This window comes from Scomber scombrus, chromosome 7 (genome assembly GCF_963691925.1).
Source record: "Scomber scombrus chromosome 7, fScoSco1.1, whole genome shotgun sequence".
NCBI lineage: Eukaryota > Metazoa > Chordata > Actinopteri > Scombriformes > Scombridae > Scomber > Scomber scombrus.
Window position 1 is genome coordinate 32875133 of NC_084976.1, and position 20858 is coordinate 32895990.

General features: G+C 45.6%; 1 protein-coding gene across 1 annotated transcript in view; it reads right to left on the reverse strand.

Moving 5' to 3' along the window:
* Positions 1-20858, reverse strand: part of pogzb (pogo transposable element derived with ZNF domain b) — a 31620-nt gene that overhangs the window by 5789 nt on the left and 4973 nt on the right. The window contains exons 8-16 of the mRNA XM_062422012.1: positions 20321-20504; positions 19528-19679; positions 18720-18820; positions 18495-18641; positions 17728-17862; positions 17448-17638; positions 17173-17322; positions 16794-16853; positions 15752-15861 (exon numbers count right to left, since the gene is read on the reverse strand). Of these exons, the coding sequence (XP_062277996.1) occupies positions 15752-15861; positions 16794-16853; positions 17173-17322; positions 17448-17638; positions 17728-17862; positions 18495-18641; positions 18720-18820; positions 19528-19679; positions 20321-20504 (1230 nt within the window). The remainder of the gene's footprint in view (positions 1-15751; positions 15862-16793; positions 16854-17172; positions 17323-17447; positions 17639-17727; positions 17863-18494; positions 18642-18719; positions 18821-19527; positions 19680-20320; positions 20505-20858) is intronic.

Consider the following 20858-nt stretch of genomic DNA (forward strand, 5'->3'; position numbering starts at 1 on the left):
GTACTCAAACATACGTTTATAAGAAATATATGTGGCACACTGATGGTTATGGCAAACTCAAGCCATTCGGTTTGGCCCTTTCAGGGTGCATAGATGGATTTTTGTGTCAAGTACTGTGACTCGAATGTGGACCAACAAATAACAACCTAACAGTGATCGCTAACTATTTTCTGTCATGTGTGCAAAACCTCGGTATCATCCCCACGAGACTGAGAACTAATTGCAGCACAGAGAATGGCATTATGGCTGTAATTCAGTGTATCCTACACCACCATCACAGTGACTACTACTCTGGAGCATCCAGCCACATGTATGGATCATCCACAAATAACCAAACTATTAAGTCCTGGTGGCCAATATTTAGAAAGGGAAGTGGTAATTTAATTATTATTGCTTTCATTCTTACAACAAATGTGTATATACTTAAAATTATAACTTAAATTAGTTAAAAATTATCAATTTCTAAAGGTCTGGATGGAGTAATTTGCAGACCGTAGAGATGCCGGATACTTCAACAGGAGTCATGAGCATCAGTGTCTACTGAAGTGTTGCTTTGGTGATGTTACACAGAAGGACTTGGATGAATGTGAGACTGTGGAACAGTGTCATGTCCAGGAGGAATGCCCAATGAACTCTACTACCTACCACACAAGTAATACATCGGTGATACATTAATACTTGTAACATAACATGGTTCGGCCCCAGAGACTGCAGATTATAAATTAAACAGGCTGAATTGGATGCCTTTCCTGATGCTAACCTGTCAATGGCTTCATGTGGGGACCCAAACATGCAGGAGTACTTGGACTTGGAGCACAATCAATTACAGAAGCCAGAGAACTGGGAGTCTGCATCAGAACTGTACATGAAACTAAAAGAAACTACTGCGCCATAAATTTATCAAAAAGTGAGTTTTTTGTAGTGGTGGAACGTTGCTGTCTGTGTGAACACGTGTCACCCACAGCTTCATTGTTTCAGTGTGAAATAAATGAATCAAAAACATAGCAAAGTAATGAGTATTTATTAAATGTTTGTTTTACATTATAAAAACAGCTTTAACAACAGCAAAGAACAAACAGAGTCTGAACTCTATGGGTCAGTCATGTGGCTTAGAAACAGCCAAGTCATGGACTATTTTGAATTCCAAAGTCCATTTGTGACTGAAACACAATTTCAATGAGTTTGAAAATGTATTTTCCATTGGGAATGGAGAGTCATCCAGTGAAGTCAGCCCAGTTGCAAACATCAAAACATCCTCCACAGACACAGCAGTGAAACCTTCTGCAGAGAAAACATGTTCAGATAGATCATGGCGCTGTGATTTCTCAACTAGTTATAAAAAAACAACCTTACAATACTTTACAATCAAGGAGATAGTCTGCCCAGTAGGCCACGGTTTGACTTTCTTTAAGTCTCATGTTTCTCCCTGAGGACTGAGGTCAGGTTTGAAGATGATGTAATGAGAGATAATTGGTCTTTTCTAAAGGTAATCAACCAATAGGAATCTTCCACCTGGCCAAGGTGTTCTGGGCTACAGGGGGTGCAGACATATTAAAACTCAAGCAGCGTCCTTCAGGTCTACAATCGTCATCAAAGAACGTAAACATCATGAATACAGCCAAGATGGGCTATTGGTTGATTACCACTAGAAAAGACCCGTTGTCTCTCATTACATCTGCTTGATGAGTTCTTTTAATTGGTTCTGTATGACCATGCCACTTCAATAAAGGCATGAAGTATTTGTATAAAATTAGTATTTACCTTTCATCTCCAGGTTTGTGTTTGGGAGTACTTCAAAAGTCTGAGAGGAAACGCATAAAATGATCAACCATTTTTAACAGCTTCTATTATTGTTCCTTTCCCACATACAGTATCAGTGTTACAAAATAACCAAAACAAGCCCTGGTGCTCTAAAATATTTAACAGGAAACAGATTTTATGCTTATAATCAAATGTATATCCAATAAATACATGATTAAATAAATACATACAAAAATAAATGTTTAAAAATAAACAAATATAATTGATGTACCACAGTGTCAGCTCGATTGAATTCAGCTGGGCTCGTTGATGTGATGACTTTTTCAGAGATTATCTACATTTTTCAGAGATTATCTACATATGTAAATATATTGAATAATGAGATCCACTAACCTCCTTTAAAGTGCGTTTCCAGGCAAATGAATAAAGTAATCCTGGAATATGGTTTTTGTAGATGGTTTTTATATTTAACCAGTTTGAATGGCCGCTCTGCGCCAGGCACATGGACCACCTGTGAGCAGTCTGGATACAACAGGACGTAAGGTCCTTCATGCATGTCCCTGTTCAATAGTCTCATTTTGTGCACAGCTTGCTTCAGTAGCTCAGGTGCTGCTGCCCTCGGGTCTGCAGATAGCGGGACTGTTCTCCCTCTAAGAGCTTTTAAATCAGTTCTATCAGTTCCATGTGGCAGCATCAACCCGATGTTTATCTAGTAAAATAACAAAGATAAAATCATCGGTAAAACAAAAGGATTATATACACACACACACATATATATATATATATATAGTGCACTGCAGATGTATAGAACTATAGAACAACTTACCTGGACGTGTTTCCTTTCTTTAGGCCTATATCTTTGTTGTTCTTTTGACTTTGAGCTTCTGTCCTCTAAGAACGGTTTATTTGCTGGAATGAACAGTTTCAAAATAAAAAGTTAACAGCCGCTCAAAACACTCACCAATAGCAATATTTATTTTTACTCAAATGGCTTCAGATAGCTAGCGTTACGCTATACTTACTGTGTTGAGCATTATCCGGCTGTTGAGAGGTTCTGTTTGGTCCGTCTGTCTGGTCTGTGTCCTTTAAAAACTCTAAAGACCGACCAGACGAAAAGCAGAACAACGTTAAGCGTGTTTCCCACCAAACGGGCAAAACATCATTCGGTCCCAGCCAGGGATGGAAATTAGCACCTAATTTGTGTGCTGGCGGGTGAATTGAATCAGTTTACCAGCCACTGTGGCGGGTTCATTCCAGTCAGATCTGATCCAACTAATCTTAATGATCGATATCTTGATTAAGGCAGAACAGTGCGAGTTAGATCCGGTCAAATTATATGTTCTGATTGGACTCTTCACTGCTACTAATTATTAATCCGCGCTCCGGTCAGCCGAGCCAGCCGTATGTGTATGGAGCCGGCTACCCCGTTGCTTGGCAACCATCGACTCTAAGTTGGAACTATTTATTGTGGCGCACGAATAAAGGGAAGCGGGAGCTACTTTTTTGTCGGAGTTTACAAGAACTGAAGTAAATTAAAATGTGGCGTTACATCGCAGGAGTTAAAAGAACCACTGAGGAGAGAGTGAAGGAGAAAGAGGAGCCAAGCGAGGTAAAGGCCAAGAAGAGATGTTTTAATGAAAAAAGGAGAACAGCAGAGAGTGGGGAACGCCGGTATTGGCTTGAGTACGAGGAGGAAAGTCAACTGAAATACAGTAAATTCTATAGTTGATACAGACATCTCAACTCTCCCGCATATTGATAGCGGCTCCCCCCCTGCCCGGACCGACACCCAGTGTTTTTGCAGGTTGGGTTGTCCGTTGCTATATATTACTAACCTTCTAATCACCTAATGATGCAATTTCCACTTCCTTTGTGTGGGTCCAGTGCAGTTGAACACATGAAATAAGTTGAAGTAGGCTTACTGTAAATTCCTGTAGTTGCAGGGAGATACTGATATAGATTTCTAACCATCTAAACTTCATTTTGAACCACTAATGGCGCTTTTCCACTACACAGTTCCAGCACGAAGTGTTTTTAACCTGGTTCCAGCTGTGTAAAAACTGCTTCACCATGTTTAGTCTGAACTCTGGGCTCTACTATCTGATCTGAGCCAGTAGATCTCAGAGCTCTACTGGGTTTAATTTCATGTATTCTGGACCTGAACCAGTCAGTGATTTGTAGTAGCAGAACTTTAACATCTCTTCTATAGCTGACTGGGAGCCAGTGTAAAGACCAAAGACGTAATCTGGGAGACTCGACGATGCACCGAAACACGCCCAAAAGATGTGAAGCAGACTAAATATCTGGACCTGTCAGGGAGCCAGAATCCTGCAGTATGGAAAGCATGAGCGTGTTTGGGAGGTGAAGGGAAACCGGTGGGAATCGTAACACCTGCAACACGACAACTTCAACAAGCACGGCAACAAGAAAAGGTCTGCGGTCTGCTTGGAGCCAAGTCATGTGGGAGAATAGCTGCAAATACAACTTTAATCACTAGTTTCCTGAGAACATCTACTTTTAGATGTTGGGGAGTCATCTTGGTTAGAGATCTTATACTGTGTGGCTCTGTCGCTGATCAGCAGTCTGCAAAACACAATGACTTCAAGATTTCTGAGACAGAAAGCTGAGCAGTGTGAACAGAGATCATCCTGTAGAGTGACAGAAACACAGAGTCAGACTTTGTGTTTCTTCTGGTTTTGTTGGTCGAGTAAATTGTTGTATTGAAGTGAAACAGTGGAGTTACGCCACCAGACAGGCCGAGATGATTGTAAACACATTGTCTCCTCTGTTGTTTGCTCTCAGTGTTAACACTCAGCCTTCACTTCTATTTACTTTGGCTCCGGCTGAAGCCAGAAACCAGACCCCCCCCCCCCCCCACACACACACACACACACACACAGGAAGTCCGGACTGGAGCTGACTTCTCATTTACGTGCAGAAAAGAACGGACGCTGAACAAAGAAGCTGACCTGAGCTTGGCCTTAATATTATATCTGCAGCTTGTTTTATAGTTTTTAATCATCTCAGCAGATATTTATTGTTTTGTTTTGTCCTCTATGTTCATCACAATGAATACGACCTGATCCCCTCAGTAAACCGAGTCCAAATTGTTTACTTTTCTTACTCATTTACAGAAAATCCAGAATTGAGAATGAGATCCTGCAACAACTGGAAAATTAATCAGTAATTAAAACAAACTCAGATTTCATGATATTATAATTCTAACTCACTGTATCTGGGTCAGAGAGGTTTATTAGTGTCCATGTGGTTTATTTAAATTTAAAGGGTTAAAAAGTGAAAATAAACGTATGAATAACTTCACACATTCTTTTTTTGTGGACTCAGCATCAAATTTCTGATTTGCCCTCCTGAACCTGTGAACCAATCAACCTGTCAATCACCACGTAGCCACGCCCTAATGCATACCCTGCTTTATCGTCACATATAAAATCAGGGAGGCCAAAATGTCCCAAATGAACATCATACTGCATTGAAGAAGGCTTTAAACTAGCGATTGAGACCATAAACACATTTTGAAAACGTTTACTGAGGTTAGAAATCAAGTGAGAAGTTGGTGAATTCTCCATTGACTTGTATAGAGACGGAAGTCCTTTTGACACCAAAACGGTCGCCCCCTGGTGGCCTTTTGATAGAATGCAGTTTTAAGTTACTTCCTGGTTGGCCTCATTTCAGAGGACCAGAACTCCCCACCTGGTAAATAAATAAATGAGTAATAGACTTTAACCTCTTAATCCCTCGACCTCTGGCTCTACATGAATATAGTACATCTGCAACTACAAGCTCTATAAGAGTAATCTCTGTAACATAATAAAGGCAACACGTGTGAGATGTCTATATGTGAAAGCATCAGCATATATGTTACTGGGTCAGCGTAAATGAAAGATAAATGTACACTTTTAAAGTGAATAGCACCTTCTGAATTATGCTGCTGTAACCAAAACCTCCAGAGAACCACAACATCAGCAAAGTTACAGATTTTAGAGATATGTAGAGGGAAACTTCCAAATTGGCCGTTTGGATATCATCTGTGCCATTTAAACATTTCTCAGGGACTCATTGTGAAACTCATTTATTTTTATTTTCAGGTTCTTTCCATCTAAATATAACAGTTTGTGGCTTTGTTGGACCTCTTTACATGTTCCCAATCAAAGAAAACATACTTTGACTCAAAATGGAGCAGATTTATCACACATCCAAATACAAAATGAATATAACAATGTATATATGTATGTACATATATATACATATGTATATATATACATATATATAAATAAAGTTTCACACTTCCATGGCTCTTAGTCTTACTATTCTATCTTTCAAATATGCATACATATATACAAAACCCCACAGTGTGTATGTGGTCAATATTTGAAAGAGACAATAAGAAGACTGAGTTCCAGATTAATGTGAAACGTTGAGTCTTAACCGCTGTGCCAATCCATGAAGCAGTGTCTTTTAGAGGTTAAGCACAGCGAGACCTGGCACTTCATGCAGTACACAGGTGTCTTCATCCTTTTGATGCCAGCATTCTGACACATTTTGCAGTACCTCCTGCTCTGGGTGCCATCGTCTCCGTAGTACATAGGAACGCAGGATAATGGTGCTGGTGCTGGTGCTGGAAGCAGAGATGAAGGTGATGGAGGTTCGGGTGATGTTAGGGCATCAAGACACTCATGCCAGTCCTTGAAGCAGTTTCTTTTTGGGGTGAAGCACAGAGAGACCCGGCACCTTATGCAGTACACCGGTGTCTTCATCCTTTTGAAGCCAGAGTCCTGGCACCTTTTGCAGTACTTCCTGGATTGGGTGCCATTGTCTCCGTGGTACGCAGGCATGCAGGAGGTTGGTGCTGATAGTACAGTTGATGTTGGAGATACTGGAGATGGTGTTGCAGGTGATGCTGGAGATGCTGGAGATGGTGGAGATGGTGGAGATGGTGGAGATGCTGGAGATGGTGTTGCAGGTGATGCTGGAGATGGTGTTGGAGGTGATGTTGGGTCTTTGGCAAACTCAAACATCTCTGCAGCAAGCTTCTCCCTGAAGCGCTTCTGGGTGAGGGGCAGCTTCTTTTTGTACAGTTCCTTATGGAGAAGGAAGCTGTTGACCACAGCGATGTCCATAAAATGATAAAGGAAGGTCTGGTACCATTTCATCGTTTGGTAGTACACACTGTAGTAGCCAGTCAAAGCATCAACAAGACCCACACCATCCATGCTCTGATTATAGTCTAAAACAGGGTCAGGAATGGGCACCCTCTTGCTTTGCCACACACCGTCCTCTTTCACTCTCCTCGTCACAGTCTGCTTGCTGAACGCTTTGTGCACAGAGGAGCAGATGGTCGTTTCATGCGTGTCCATCCATTTCACGAATAAAAGTTTATTTCGGCGTATCCAACGCATATCTCCCCTTTTCGCACTTCCCGGCAGGTCGTTGTGTTTGGTCTTTGGAAAGCCGATTTGTTCTTTCCTGATTGTCCCACACGCACCAATGTTTCGCCGGGTCAGTTCCTCAAAGAGCGCCGGGCTGGAGTCGGAACTGTCAAAAAACAGTGTGTAGCCTCGACCCAGAAGAGGGAATGACAGAAGGTCTAACACTGATGTGCAGTTCAGACCCTGTCCTGGAGCCTGCACACTCTTCCCTTGATACACAAACAAATTCCATGTGTAAGCTGTTGAGGAGTCTGCAAGGACAAATATTTTGTACCCCCACCTCGTTGGCTTTGCCTTCGTGTGCTGCTTCACATTTATACGGAGCCTAGATGTCACCATCCTTTCATTAATGGCAATGTTCTGATAAGGCTGGAAGTGTGCTTTGCAGGCTTTGGCGATCTCCGTGTACAGGGGCTCGATCTTGAACAGTTTGTCGTACCCTGCAGTGTTCCTCTTGCGGTCGTTGCGCTCGTCTTCTGCCGGGTCGCTCAGGTGCAGCAACCGTAAGATGGATTCAAAGCGATCTCGTGTCATCGTATCGACAGGGAACGGGAAGTGGTCCGGCTGTTCCTTCCTACAGTAGTCCCTCCCCTCATTTACTTTTGCGAGCCCAGAGAAGATGATGATGGCCAGGAAATTGTAAAAGTCACTGACTGTCAGAGGTTTCCAAACAACCTTCAGTCCAGCCTGCAGTCTCGTGGCTGCATTTGCGTTCGTATTTGTGATGATGGTGCGAACAACAGAGGCGCTAAAAAACTGCTGGAAAAGGGAAAGTGGAGACCATGAGGCGGTGGGGTCCAGTGTGGGGCCCGGCTGCCTGGCAGGCATAAACCTGATGGGGTTTGGTTTCAGATCCATGTCCTCGCTGTTACGCCACCTTTCCTCTTCATGCTCCTTCGCTCTCAAAGTGGAAGGGCCAACCCGAGAGCGCTTCGTTGGACGTGGATCAGCATCATCATCGCCATCATAATCATCATCGTCGTCATCATCATCATCATCGACATCATCATCATCATCATCATCGACGTCATCATCATCATAATCATCATCGTCATCATTTTCATCATCATAATCATCATAATCGTTGTCTTCGTCGTTGTCTTCGTCATCATCATCCTCATCTTCACTTTGGAAACAAGACAGAGAAGAAGGAAGTCAGGATTTAAACTCATATAAGGGTCAGTGATGTTTTATTGTCTCCATGAGTTTTATTTAAATTTAAAGGGTTAAACAGTGAAAATAAACGTATGAATAACTTCACACATTCTTTTTTTGTGGACCCAGCATCAAATTTCTGCTTTTAATCCATTTAGAGAGAATATATTAGAGGATTATGGCAAAAATGTCTAAGTGGTGTAACCATAAAAACTTTGTACCAAATAATTCAACTTGCTTAAAAACAGTAAATAGTCAATAAAACACCATATCAACTAGTTTGGCCTGATCTTACATTATAACTTTATATTAAATAAAGGTAATGGAATACAATTGTTCTACATATTACATTTACTCTGGTTACCATGGAGACCAGGAAACATTTACATGTTTTAAATGAAGTCATTATTAGTATAAGTCCACTTAAATACAACTGATTTATGAATTCATCATCTTACCAACTCGTATTATTGGTCACCAGTGTCGGGGGTAATGGGTAACAGAGTAAAAGGTTAGAGTAATCTGATTACTTTTTAACACGTTAGCTCCACAGTTTCAGTTCTCAGTAGTTTAGTTACTAATCTGTTATTATTATTATAACTGTTCCTGTAGCTCCACCTGCTGCTATCACTGCTCACCTGTACGGCAGCTCAGAAGGGACAAACTTCACTAGCTGTTAATATTCACATTATTTAGAATGTGTGTTGCAGTGATGTAGATGTGTTTAACCCTCCTGTTGTCCTCGAGTCAAGGAAGGAAGACGGAAGGAAAGGAGGGAGGGAGGGAGGAAGGAAGGGAGGAAGAAGGAAAGAAAGGAGGGAGGAAGGAAGGAGGGAAGGAGAGAGGGAGGAAGGGAGAAAAGAAAAGGAAGGAAGGAAAGGAGTAAGGAAGGATGGAGGAAAAGAGGAAGGGAGGAAGGGAGGAAGGAGAGATGGAAGGAAGGAAGAAAGGAAAGAAGGAAGGAAGGAAAGGAGTAAGGAGGGATGGAGGAAAAGAGGAAGGAGAGAGGGAGGAAGGAATAATGAAGAAGGAAGGGAAGAAGGAAGGAAGGAAGACAGAAGGAAAGGAGGGAGGGAGGGAGGAAGGTAGGAAGAAGGAAAGAAAGGAGGGAGGGAGAAAGGAAGGAAGGAAAGGAGGAAGGAAGGAGGGAAGAAGGAAGGAAGAAGGAAGGATAGGAGGGAGGAAGAAAGGAAGGAAGGAGGGAAGAAGGAAGGAAGAAGGAAGGAAAGGAGGGAGGGAGGGAGGAAGAAGGAAGGAAAGGAGGGAGGAAGGAGGGAAGGAGAGAGGGAGGAAGGGAGGAAAGAAAGAAGGAAGGAAAGGAGTAAGGAAGGATGGAGGAAAAGAGGAAGGAGAGAGGGAGGAAGGAACGGAGGAAGAAGGAAAGAAAGGAGGGAGGAAGGAAGGAGGGAAGGAGAGAGGGAGGAAGGGAGATAAGAAAAGGAAGGAAGGAAAGGAGTAAGGAAGGATGGAGGAAAAGAGGAAGGGAGGAAGGGAGGAAGGAGAGATGGAAGGAAGGAAGAAAGGAAAGAAGGAAGGAAGGAAAGGAGTAAGGAGGGATGGAGGAAAAGAGGAAGGAGAGAGGGAGGAAGGAATAATGAAGAAGGAAGGGAAGAAGGAAGGAAGGAAGACAGAAGGAAAGGAGGGAGGGAGGGAGGAAGACGGAAGGAAAGGAGGGAGGGAGGGAGGAAGGAAGGGAGGAAGAAGGAAAGAAAGGAGGGAGGAAGGAAGGAAAGGAGGAAGGAAGGAAAGAAGTAAGGAAGGATGGAGGAAAAGAGGAAGGAGAGAGGGAGGAAGGAGAGATGGAAGGAAGGAAGAAAGGAAAGAAGGAAGGAAGGAAAGGAGTAAGGAGGGATGGAGGAAAAGAGGAAGGAGAGAGGGAGGAAGGAATAAGGAAGAAGGAAGGGAAGAAGGAAGGAAGGAAGGAAGGAAGACGGAAGGAAAGGAGGGAGGAAGGGAGGGAGGAAGGAGGGAAGGAGAGAAGGAGGAAGGAAGTAGGAAGGGAATAAGGAAGGAAGGAAGGAAGACGGAAGGAAAGGAGGGAGGAAGAAGGAAGGAAAGGAGGGAGGAAGGAAGGAGGGAAGGAGAGAGGGAGGAAGGAAGAAGGAAGAAGGAAGGGAAGAAGGAAGGAAGGAAGACGGAAGGAAAGGAGGGAAGGAGGAAGGAAGGGAGGAAGAAGGAAAGAAAGGAGGGAGCAAGGGAGGAAGAAGGAAGGAAAGGCGGGAGGAAGAAAGGAAGGAAGGAAAGGAGGAAGGAAGGAGGGAAGAAGGAAGGAAGAAGGAAGGATAGGAGGGAGGAAGAAAGGAAGGAAGGAAAGGAGGAAGGAAGGAGGGAAGAAGGAAGGAAGAAGGAAGGATAGGAGGGAGGAAGAAAGGAAGGAAGGAAAGGAGGAAGGAAGGAGGGAAGAAGGAAGGAAGAAGGAAGGATAGGAGGGAGGAAGAAAGGAAGGAAGGAAAGGAAGGAAGGAAAGGAGGAAGGAAGGAGGGAAGAAGGAAGGAAGGATAGGAGGCAGTTTTTAGCTAATTTATCCGACACACTTAAACATTTATAAAGTGTAATAAAGTAAAGTTGACGTACTGCTTAAGAGGAATGGACTCCAACACAGGAAGCTGAGGAGCAGACAGAGAGGGGGGGGCAGTGACTGATGAAGACCCAACATCAGGCTTCTCCTCATCATCATCATCATCCTCCTCATCATCATCATCATCATCATCATCATCATCATCATCATCGTCCTCTTCACTTTGGAAACAAGAAGAAAAGTCAGAATACAAACTACTCCAGTCACTGGCCTGATAGTAATAATATTAATGATGTACAGTAACAGGAAGTAACAATATGCACCATAGTTATTAATGTTTAGCTTTATTAACTTCAGTTACACATAATAATAATAATAACAATAATAATAATAATAACAATAATAACAATAATAATAATAATAATAATAATAACAATAACAATAATAATAATAATAACAATAATAACAATAATAATAACAATAATAATAATAATAATAATAATAATAACAATAATAATAATAATAATAATAATAACAATAATAATAATAACAATAATAATAATAATAATAATAACAATAATAATAATAACAATAATAATAACAATAATAATAATAACAATAATAATAACAATAATAATAATAATAAGGCATTATGCTGTAATAACTGTCTCATGCTCCGTTCCCTCTGCGGCTCACAGAAGGAAGGAAGAAGGAAAGAAAGGAAGGAGGAAGGAAGGGAGGAAGGAATGATGGAAGGGAGGGAGGGAGGGAGGAAGGAAAGGAGGAAGGAAGGAAAGGAGGGAGGAAGGAAGGAAGGAAAGGAGGGAAGAAGGAAGAGGAAGTGGAAAGAAGGAAAGGAGGGAGGAGGGAGGAAGAAGGACGGAAAGGAGGAAGGAAGGGAGGAAGGAAGAGGGAAGGAAAGGAGGAAAGAAGGAAAGGAGGGAGGAAGGAAGGAAAGGAGGGAAGAAGGAAGAGGAAGAGGAAAGAAGGAAAGGAGGGAGGAAGGAGGAAGAAGGACGGAAAGGAGGAAGGAAGGGAGGAAGGAAGAGGGAAGGAAAGGAGGAAAGAAGGAAAGGAGGGAGGAAGGAAGGAAAGGAGGGAAGAAGGAAGAGGAAGAGGAAAGAAGGAAAGGAGGGAGGAAGGAGGAAGAAGGACGGAAAGGAGGAAGGAAGGGAGGAAGGAAGAAGGAAGGAAAGGAGGAAGGAAATGAGGAAGGAAGGACAGACGGAAGGAAGGAAGGGAGGAAAGAAGGAAAGGAGGGAAGAAGGAAGAAGGAAGGAAAGGAGGAAAGAAGGAAAGGAGGGAAGGAAAGGAGGGAAGAAGGAAGAAGGAAGGAAAGGAGGAAAGAAGGAAAGGAGGAAGGAAGTGAGGAAGGAGGAAGAAGGAAGGAAGGAAGGAAGGGAGGAAAGAAGGAAAGGAGGGAAGAAGGAAGGAAAGGAGGAAAGAAGGAAAGGAGGGAGGAAGGAGGAAGAAGGACGGAAAGGAGGGAGGAAGGGAGGAAGGACGAAGGAAGGAAAGGAGGAAGGAAGTGAGGAAGGAAGGAAAGGAGGAAGGAAGTGAGGAAGGAAGGAAGGGAGGAAAGAAGGAACAGTCAAAACAGACGGGGTCAATTTGACCCGGGAGGACGACAGGAAGGTTAAAGGAATCTCCTCCTCTCCTTCTCTTCCTCCTTTCCTTCTCTTCCTCCTCTCCTTCTCTTCCTCCTTTCCTTCTCTCCTTCTCTCCTTTTCTTCCTCCTCTCCTTCTCTTCCTCCTCTCCTCCTCTTCCTCCTCTTCCTCCTCTCCTTCCTTACTATATTTCTATGAGATGGTTATATTCAGTGAGGTTTTCCTCCTGTTCATACTGAAGTGATGAAGGTGATTTAAACACATGCACGTTAGTCATTCCTGATGGAAACATGACTTACTGTTTGATGGGAGCGTGTGGGACGAGGTAATCCGCATAGCCGTGGTTGGACTGGGGTTCAGGTTTGATCCGGTGGTGCCGCTCGTCTTCTGTTTGGGTCCCGTCGTCTTTACTCAGAACTTCCAGTTTTTCTGACACGCCGAAAATTTGTTTTTTCCGTTCTGGCAAGTAAAAAAGTTTCTCTTGTTTCTATCACTACTTTCCATCTGAGTTTAACAGTTTACAGAAGCACATGATGTCAACTCTACTCTACCCCCCCCCCCCGCCCAATGACCTCAACACGACCCCCCCCCCCCACTCAGCCCAATGACCTCAACACGACCCCCCCCCCCCTTCCTTCCTTCCTTCGTCTATGTGACCAGCTGAGGGTGTTTTGGAGACTTGGGACATTTGACTTTAGCACCTCCTGTTGTCCTCGAGTCAATGAAGGAAGGGAGGAAGGACAGAGGAAAGAAGGAAGGAAGGAAGGTAGGAGGGAGGGAGGAAAGAAGGAAGGAAGGAAGAACAGAGGAAAGAGGGAAGGGGGGAGGAAAGAAAGAGAGAAGGAAGGAAGGAAGGAAGGAAGAAAGGAAGGAAGGAAGGAAGGAAGAAAGGAAGGAAGGGAGGAAGGAAGGGAGGAAAGGAATGAATGAAGGGAGGAAGGAAAGGGAGGAAGGACAGAGCAAAGAAGGAAGGAAGGAAGGTAGAAGGGAGGGAGGAAAGAAGGAAGGAAGGAAGAACAGAGGAAAGAGGGAAGGGGGGAGGAAAGAAAGAGAGAAGGAAGGAAGGAAGGAAGGAAGGAAGGAAGGAAGGAAGGAAGGAAGGAAGGAAGGAAGGAAGGAAGGAAGAAAGGAAGGAAGGGAGGAAGGAAGGGAGGAAAGGAAAGAATGAAGGGAGGAAGGAAAGGGAGGAAGGACAGAGGAAAGAAGGAAGGAAGGAAGGAGAAAGGAAAAGAGGAAGGGAGGAAGGAAGGACAGAGGAAAGAGGGAAGGGGGGAGGAAAGAAGGAAGGAAGGAAGAAAGGAAGGAAGGAAGGAGGGAAGAAAAGTGGATGGAGGAAGGAAAGAAGGAAAGGAGGAAAGAAAGAGAGAAGGAGGGAAGAAGGAAGGACAGATGGAAGGAAGGAAGGAAGGAAGGGAGGAAAGAAGGAACAGTCAAAACAGACGAGGTCAATGTGTGTCAGGCAGAGAGGTTTCAGGAGTCTCACAGTCAGGATCTATTGGAGGAAGGTCTACAAAGTATTTGACTGACACATGAGATTTGCTTCCAATGTAAAATGCGTTACAAATGAAACATATTATTATTATTATTATTATTATTATTATTATTATTATTGTTGTTGTTGTTGTATTTCCGCCCTGCTGTGATGATGTTCGCTAACCCAGCCTTATTTTTCTGATGCACATTAATATCTCAATATGGACGGTTCACCCTTCTACTGAGGTTCACGGCCTCTAGAGAGCAGTAGATAAATCTGTCACAATACAACCATTCAACCACTAGATGGAGACAAAGACCACATGTTCGCATCGAAGGCGATGAGGAAGGCTAGCTGCGATTCTTCCCCTGGTCCGTGTGCATAAATGAAAAGGACCCAGAGACATCGGAGCAGCTGTTAGTGTTTATATTATACAACCACAACTACTACAAAGGTAAGGCTGATTTACAGTGGGAAGTTAGTTTGGATTGTACTTTGACGGTTCATTCTGTGAGTTTAACTGCTGGAATCTGTAAAACCTGAAGATTTATTGTGTTGTTTGTGTTCATATCATGAGATTAACGAGCGCTGCGACTGCTGCTGGAGCGCTGCGACTGCTAGAGGGCTGCGACTGCTAGAGCGCTGCGACTGCTGCTTGAGCGCTGCGACAGCGCTGCGATTGCTGCTGGAGCGCTGCGACTGCTGCTGGAGCGCTGCGACAGCGCTGCGACTGCTGCTAGAGAGCTGCGACTGCTGCTAGAGCGCTGCGACTGCTGCTGGAGCGCTGCGACAGCGCTGCGACTGCTGCTAGAGAGCTGCGACTGCTGCTAGAGCGCTGCGACTGCTGCTACAGCGCTGCGACTGCTGCTAGAGAGCTGCGACTGCTGCTAGAGCGCTGCGACTGCTGCTAGAGCGCTGCGACTGCTAGAGTGCTGCGACTGCTAGAGGGCTGCGACTGCTAGAGCGCTGCGACTGCTGCTAGAGCGCTGCGACTGCTGCTGGAGCGCTGCGACTGCTACTAGAGCGCTGCGACTGCTGCTGGAGCGCTGCGACTGCTACTAGAGCGCTGCGACAGCTGCTAGAGCGCTGCGACTGCTGCTGGAGCGCTGCGACTGCTGCTGGAGCGCTGCGACTGCTACTAGAGCGCTGCGACTGCTACTAGAGCGCTGCGACTGCTGCTAGAGCGCTGCGACTGCTGCTAGAGCGCTGCGACTGCTGCTGGAGCGCTGCGACTGCTGCTGGAGCGCTGCGACTGCTGCTAGAGCGCTGCGACTGCTACTAGAGCGCTGCGACTGCTGCTGGAGCGCTGCGACTGCTACTAGAGCGCTGCGACTGCTACTAGAGCGCTGCGACTGCTAGAGGGCTGCGACTGCTACTAGAGCGCTGCGACTGCTGCTGGAGCGCTGTGACTGCTAGAGCGCTGCGACTGCTACTAGAGCGCTGCGACTGCTGCTGGAGCGCTGCGACTGCTACTAGAGCGCTGCGACTGCTGCTAGAGCGCTGCGACTGCTGCTGGAGCGCTGCGACTGCTACTAGAGCGCTGCGACTGCTAGAGCGCTGCGACTGCTGCTGGAGCGCTGCGACTGCTGCTAGAGCGCTGCGACTGCTGCTAGAGCGCTGCGACTGCTGCTAGAGCGCTGCGACTGCTGCTAGAGCGCTGTGCTTAGACAGGAGAAGCTTTCTGCTACCTGCACAGTCAAATGCTCGGTGTTTGACTTGATTATTAACAATCTACACACTTGTAAGTGTTACCATGGTGACGATAATGATGTGTGTGTGTTTTCTTACCTCTGGGCTGACAGGTGGCGCTGTGGTCCGGATTCGTCAGCAGGTGATCGGCCATCAGATCTGCAGACTGAGGCCTGAAGTCACACTGAGAGCACTGCAGCAGGAAGCGACTGAAACACAAAACACACCGTTTAGTTCAGTCAGCTGTTCATATGAACCTCTCTGTGATCGTTCCTCCTGTTCATTTATATCATATACATGAATCCTGCTGCTGTTTAACGAGCCTGTTGTCCTCGAGTCAAGGAAGGAAGGAAGAAGGAAGGAAGGACAGGAAAGAAGGGAGGAAAGAAGGAAAGAAGGAAGGAGGTAGAAAGGAAAAGAGGAAGGAAAGAAGGACAGGAAAGAAGGTAGGGTGGAGGAAAGAAAGAGAGAAGGAGGGAGGAAGGACAGACGGGGTAAATTTGACCCGGGAGGACGACACGAAGGTTAAATCCATGTTTCCACAGAAGGAGGACTGTGGGTTTAGTCCTCCATCACTAACATTGTAAACATGATGAAGGGATCTTCTAATGGTCAGTATGAACAGGAGGAATCATTACAGTAAACATGATGAAGGGATCTTCTAATGGTCAGTATGAACAGGAGGAATCATTACAGTAAACATGATGAAGGGATCTTCTAATGGTCAGTATGAACAGGAGGAATCATTACAGTAAACATGATGAAGGGATCTTCTAATGGTCAGTATGAACAGGAGGAATCATTACAGTAAACATGATGAAGGGATCTTCTAATGGTCAGTATGAACAGGAGGAATCATTACAGTAAACATGATGAAGGGATCTTCTAATGGTCAGTATGAACAGGAGGAATCATTACAGTAAACATCAGAGCGACACCTGCAGGTCACACAGAGGAATAACTGGATCTGCAGTAATGAAGTTATTGAATATTGTAGTGAAACTTGATTTGCTTCATGTTATCTGTTTATATATATATATATATAATTATTAACATTATATATATATATATATAATGTTAATAATTATATATATATATTAATCGAGCTTCATCAGAGTGAAAACAAACTTTAAAGTCTCACCATGGAGGATGTTGTCTGTGCAGAGGGAGAGCTTTGCCTCTGGACTGCGGCACGTGGTGGCTGCAATCAATCACATGATCATCAATCACATGATCATCAATCACATGATCATCAATCACATGATCATCAATCAGAACTATCAATAATCTAACTTTGAATGCAGTATTACTACATGATGAGAGTATTACTACATGATGAGAGTATTACTACATGATGAGAGTATTACTACATGATGAGAGTATTACTGCATGATGAGAGTATTACTACAGTATTACTACATGATGAGAGTATTACTACATTATGAGAGTATTACTGCATTATGAGAGTATTACTACATGATGAGAGTATTACTACATGATGAGCGTAGTATAACTCGTACTGGATCATGTGGGCAGCGTAGGCTCTGGAGCAGCAGCTGCTGTAAGGACACAGCAGGCAGTGGACGTGCGTCGGGTAATGAGCGGAGAAGTCGGAGGCTTCGGTTCCACACTCGAGACACACGAGCCGCTCGCCATCGAGGGACGAACTCCTGCACAGGAAACAGGAAACAGGAAACAGGAAACAGAGACGTGTCAGAGTGTGTGTGGCGTGGTCCAGGACCACAGTGTCAGACGTCCCTAACGGGCCACCGTACAGGTGGGATGAACAGCTGACCTGTGGCCGTGGGCGCGGCGGGCGGCGCCCCTCTTGGTGGGGGATCGGGGGGGGTTCCTGTGGGGCGGAGACCTCGGCTCCGTCTTGATGTTGATTGGCTGGATGAGAGGGGAGGGGCTATGGAGGAGGTGGGACCCCACCCCCGCTGATGTAATCACAGACCTGACCTTCCCATAGGTCCTGATGGTCACCTGGAAACACACGGATCATTGATCAGTGATCATTGATCAGTGATCAGCTCAGAGAAACAGGAGGTAAACAGTCGTCATGGTGATCTGACCTTTGACCCTGGCGGCAGACCCTCCAGTTTGGCCGGTCTGCGGATGCTGCGATGGTTCTCCAGTTTGTGATGCATTTTATCTTTAAGGAAGACGAACTGCAGACGGCACCGGTTACAGTGGAAGGCCTGGTTAATCTGAGAGAGGACAGGTGGTCAACAGGTGTGTGTTCAACAGGTGTGTGTGTGTGTTCAACAGGTGTGTGGTCAACAGGTGTGTGTGTGTGTTCAACAGGTGTGTGGTCAACAGGTGTGTGTGTTCAACAGGTGTGTGTGATGTCACCAGGTGTGTGATGTCACCAGGTGTGTGATGTCACCTGGTGTGTGATGTCACCTGGTGTGTGTTCAACAGGTGTGTGTGGTCAACAGGTGTGTGTGTTCAACAGGTGTGTGTGTTCAACAGGTGTGTGGTCAACAGGTGTGTGTGTTCAACAGGTGTGTGATGTCACCTGGTGTGTGTGTTCAACAGGTGTGTGTGTGTGTTCAACAGGTGTGTGTTCAACAGGTGTGTGGTCAACAGGTGTGTGTGTTCAACAGGTGTGTGTTCAACAGGTGTGTGATGTCACCTGGTGTGTGATGTCACCTGGTGTGTGATGTCACCAGGTGTGTGATGTCACCTGGTGTGTGATGTCACCTGGTGTGTGATGTCACCAGGTGTGTGATGTCACCTGGTGTGTGATGTCACCTGGTGTGTGATGTCACCAGGTGTGTGATGTCACCAGGTGTGTGATGTCACCAGGTGTGTGATGTCACCAGGTGTGTGAGGTTACCTGGTGCCGCAGCAGGTGCTCCTGGTAGGTGGTTGGGTGCTTCGTCACCTTCAGGCAGAAAACACAGAGCAGGAAGCGAGAGTCTCTGTGGAAGCTGGCGAAATGCTGCAAGACGTCCGAATAGAAGGACGAGCGATACGAGCACACCTGCAAGTCATCACACCTGAGTCAGCACAGAGGCCCGAGGTCATACACTGAACATCAGAGTTCAGAGGTCAGACTCACCTGGCAGACGTAGGGCATCTCTCCTGGTTTGTGGTTGGACTTCATGTGGTTCAAGAAGGCCGGCTCGTTCTCAAACGCCCACTCACATATCCGACACATACCTGGGAGACAGACAGGTGGGACAGGTGAGAAAACTGCTAACTCAGGTCAGGTCTGAGTCAACACAGGTAAGGTCCGTCCAGAGAGGTAAGTCAAAGTAACAGGTGTGTCTGAAGTCATGAGACCAAGAACAACAAACTCCAAGTTAGGACCTGGATCATAGATAGATACATGTATTGTTCAGGTGTGAGAGCAGGTGTGTGTGAACAGGTGTGTGAACAGGTGTGAGAACAGGTGTGTGTGAACAGGTGTGTGAACAGGTGTGTGAACAGGTGTGAGAACAGGTGTGTGAACAGGTGTGTGAACAGGTGTGTGAGAACAGGTGTGAGAACAGGTGTGAGAGCAGGTGTGTGTGAACAGGTGTGTGAACAGGTGTGAGAAGAGGTGTGTGAGCAGGTGTGAGAACAGGTGTGTGAGCAGGTGTGAGAACAGGTGTGTGAACAGGTGTGTGAACAGGTGTGTGAACAGTGTGTGAACAGGTGTGTGAACAGGTGTGTGAGCAGGTGTGTGAACAGTGTGTGAACAGTGTGTGAACAGGTGTGTGAACAGGTGTGTGAGCAGGTGTGTGAACAGTGTGTGAACAGGTGTGTGAACAGGTGTGTGAGCAGGTGTGTGAACAGTGTGTGAACAGTGTGTGAACAGTGTGTGAACAGGTGTGAACAGTGTGTGAACAGTGTGTGAACAGTGTGTGAACAGGTGTGTGTCTTACAGGAGGAGAGGGCGGAGCCGTGAACCTGCTCCTGGTGACTCTGAAGCTGAGCCGGAGACGAGAACTGACGGTAACACGATCTGCAGCCCTTCCTGTCGTCACCTTCTGCTCCACTGATGAGCTCCGAGTGCTGAAGCATGTGCTGCATCAGCCTGCACACACACACACACACACACACACACACACACACACACACACACACACACACACACACACACACACACACACACACACACACACACACACACAGGTGAACATTCAGACAACTGCAGCTGCATCCAGACAGTACAGGTGTGTACAGATTTGTTAAGGTGAGTACAGGTGAGTACAGGTGAGTACAGGTGTGTACAGGTGAGTACAGGTGAGTACAGGTGAGTACAGGTGTGTACAGGTGAGTACAGGTGAGTACAGGTGAGTACAGGTGAGTACAGGTGTGTACAGGTGAGTACAGGTGAGTACAGGTGTGTACAGGTGAGTACAGGTGAGTACAGGTGAGTACAGGTGTGTACAGGTGAGTACAGGTGAGTACAGGTGTGTACAGGTGAGTACAGGTGAGTACAGGTGAGTACAGGTGTGTACAGGTGAGTACAGGTGAGTACAGGTGAGTACAGGTGAGTACAGGTGTGTACAGGTGTGTACAGGTGAGTACAGGTGAGTACAGGTGAGTACAGGTGTGTACAGGTGAGTACAGGTGAGTACAGGTGAGTACAGGTGTGTACAGGTGAGTACAGGTGTGTACAGGTGAGTACAGGTGAGTACAGGTGAGTACAGGTGAGTACAGGTGAGCTCTTACCTCAGGTTGTTGTCTGCCAGGTGTGAGCAGATGTGGCAGGTGAAGGTGGAGGTCTTGATGCCCAGTGGGTGGGGCTTCCTCAGATTCAGGTTGCCCTCATCCGTCCCGTAATAAAACTCCTCCACGCTCATCACCACCTTGGCGGGGTCAGAGGTCGGCGCCGGGGGGGCGGGGTTTGGAGCTGCTGGACCAGATGAGAGTGGTAACCATGGTAACTGAGCACAGTGACACTTCCCGTAGCTCTTTCACAGTAAAACGTGAGCAGCTCATAACATTAGTGTCAGTGAGGCGTTACCACGGCAACACGAAGGTCATCACACCTAATTACTTCCTCTGCAGAGGGTCCGCTAACTGAAGGCTGATGAAGTTCTGTTGAAACATTTATTCTCCAATCTATCGATTAACTGCTGTTAATAATTTAATAGATTAAATATAATAATAATAAATGACTAATAATATCAGAGACGATGTAACTTTATCTGCAGTACACAGTTTCACCACCAGGTGGAGCCTCTTTTGCTGTGATTGACATGGTTTT